The sequence below is a fragment of the Pinus tabuliformis genome, chromosome 1_2 (assembly GCF_031772625.1).
Source record: "Pinus tabuliformis cultivar Carrire ecotype Pingquan chromosome 1_2, CPIR1, whole genome shotgun sequence".
Classification (NCBI taxonomy): domain Eukaryota; kingdom Viridiplantae; phylum Streptophyta; class Pinopsida; order Pinales; family Pinaceae; genus Pinus; species Pinus tabuliformis.
The window spans coordinates 1241646767-1241648810 of record NC_142298.1 but is presented as its reverse complement, the minus strand read 5'-3'; the positions used below and the strand labels follow the sequence as shown (position 1 = coordinate 1241648810).

Below are 2044 nucleotides of genomic sequence, written 5' to 3'. Positions count from 1 at the left end.
AACGGATAGACAGCTTACACATCATACTAAACTGTAAAATAAAACTCTAAGATCAACTAAAAACATCCGACAAAAATAAATATAAATAGATAACCCATTCAAAAACCATGGCGACTAACAAATATAGCATTTTGTGAATCCCAAAAATAAAGGAAGCAAGCAGGAGCACAACAAACATCGGCTGAATTGAAGTATCAAACAAGGCTAAGCATATCCATTGTACCACTACCAAATGCCGCAATAAATGTCCACTTCCATACCAAGGATCCTCAGATATCTGCGTTGAGGTCCACTATAGTTTGTCCTCGGCGTGTATATATCTATATATATAAAAAGTTGTGCTGAGAAGAACTCCAAAATATAATTATGGAAAAGAAAAATTAACCATCTAAACTTTCCTAAACAATGGATCATCATTATACAAATCATGATTATGGCCACCATAAGTTATTAGATTCGAAGGATGATTTAAGTACTGTAACTGGTTGTTGAGACTCGCGAAGCCCCGGCAATCTGATTCCCCTGTTTATCAATTTCCCCTTCCAGGTATACATCGATATGTTCATTTCCCGATCCATTACCATTATCAACCCGCTGCTATTAACTGTTACGGAATAAAATGCTGTACGTTTTGCCAAACGAAAAGTGCGTAGATTACACCATACTTGTGCTTCATTCAACTTCCACATGCGTACAAAGCACCAGTCATGCTCCACTAGCACTAGTTGCCCATAGTATTCACCTATATCTTCATGATGAATATTCCTTGTACATCCCTGTGGCAGCGGGATTTTTGTCCAAACTCCGTCAGTAATATTGAAAGCTACCAGGAGATTCCTGCTATTGCGATTGAAAGTGTTGCACACCCAATAAAACTTGCCCTTACAGTAAATACCATTTCCAACAGGGAAAATATTGTTGGGGGACATCATGGAAACTTGAGACCACGCACTGGACTCTGAATCATAAATACACATCATAATTCTTATATTATCTTGTTGCCTCCTGTAATACTTATAACTACCCAGCAGAACAGTGCAACGCCTTGTGGAACAATCGAAAGCCAATCCACTGAACCCGTGAAAAGATGTTGCAGGAGGAGGAGGCAGTTGTTTCCAATATCTGGTACCAGGAATGCCTAAAGAAAGAGCCGAGCTATACCCTTTTCCACGAATACAGATGATGCTCTTACAAGTACCCACAATGATCTCACGGGTCAAAGGAAGTTTGTAGCTCTCTGAACCGTGTCCTTCTATAACCCAATATTCCAAGTCATCTTGAAAGTCCCAATGGATTTGAATCAGAAATCCCGGGGTGGAATGCAAAGACCAATTTGGAACATCTACTTGGAGGGCATCACGGGAAGACAACAGATACTTCCACTTCTTGCAGACACTACTCATTTTGCCGACAACCCTCATGGGCAGCCTTGCTAAAATCATATACAACAACTCCTCTGGGAGCCTTCGCCAGATTTCTGCCTCCATCGCTACAATATCTATTGGAAAATGCAAGACATCAAGGCATCAATATTTATTGGAAAGATAAGTTCCAAAACAAGAGATCAATATATGTTAAGTCAAATGCACTTCTTAACCACAAACCAACCTGGGATATAAACACCGATGCATTGTCTGCAGATGTGGAGCAGGAGGAATGAGAGGAGCATGCCCGGGCAAATTTTTACTCAGTTTGCACAGAGTAGCATAATCCTGGCCGATAAGGAGGACTTTGTTGGGTATATTTCTTTAAATGGAGAAATACCAAAACCAACAAAATAACCACTACAGAGACAATGCTCTGTTTCCTCTGTCCAGGATCTTTTGCAGAGAACCTCTTTAAAAAAAATTAACTCAGAACACAGTCCATTACACAGTCACAACACATTTCTATTAATTTAAAACTGAAACTCTGTTACATATTTCTTCCTCTGTGCAAAGAGGGAATCCAAAAAAAAACTACTCTGCTGCTCTCACAGATTTTCCACTGCTGTGGAGATTACATAAACAGTTTTTCAAAACATACCTCTGTTTTTCAATGCCCA

General features: G+C 39.5%; 1 protein-coding gene across 1 annotated transcript; it reads right to left on the bottom strand.

Moving 5' to 3' along the window:
• Positions 1 to 431: 431 nt before the first annotated feature.
• On the bottom strand, positions 432 to 1487 carry LOC149210741 (putative F-box/kelch-repeat protein At1g15680). Its single transcript, XM_089399074.1, has one exon. It carries the CDS (start codon positions 1485 to 1487, stop codon positions 432 to 434), a length of 1056 nt encoding a protein of 351 aa, XP_089255200.1.
• Between the last annotated feature and the right edge of the window lie 557 nt (positions 1488 to 2044).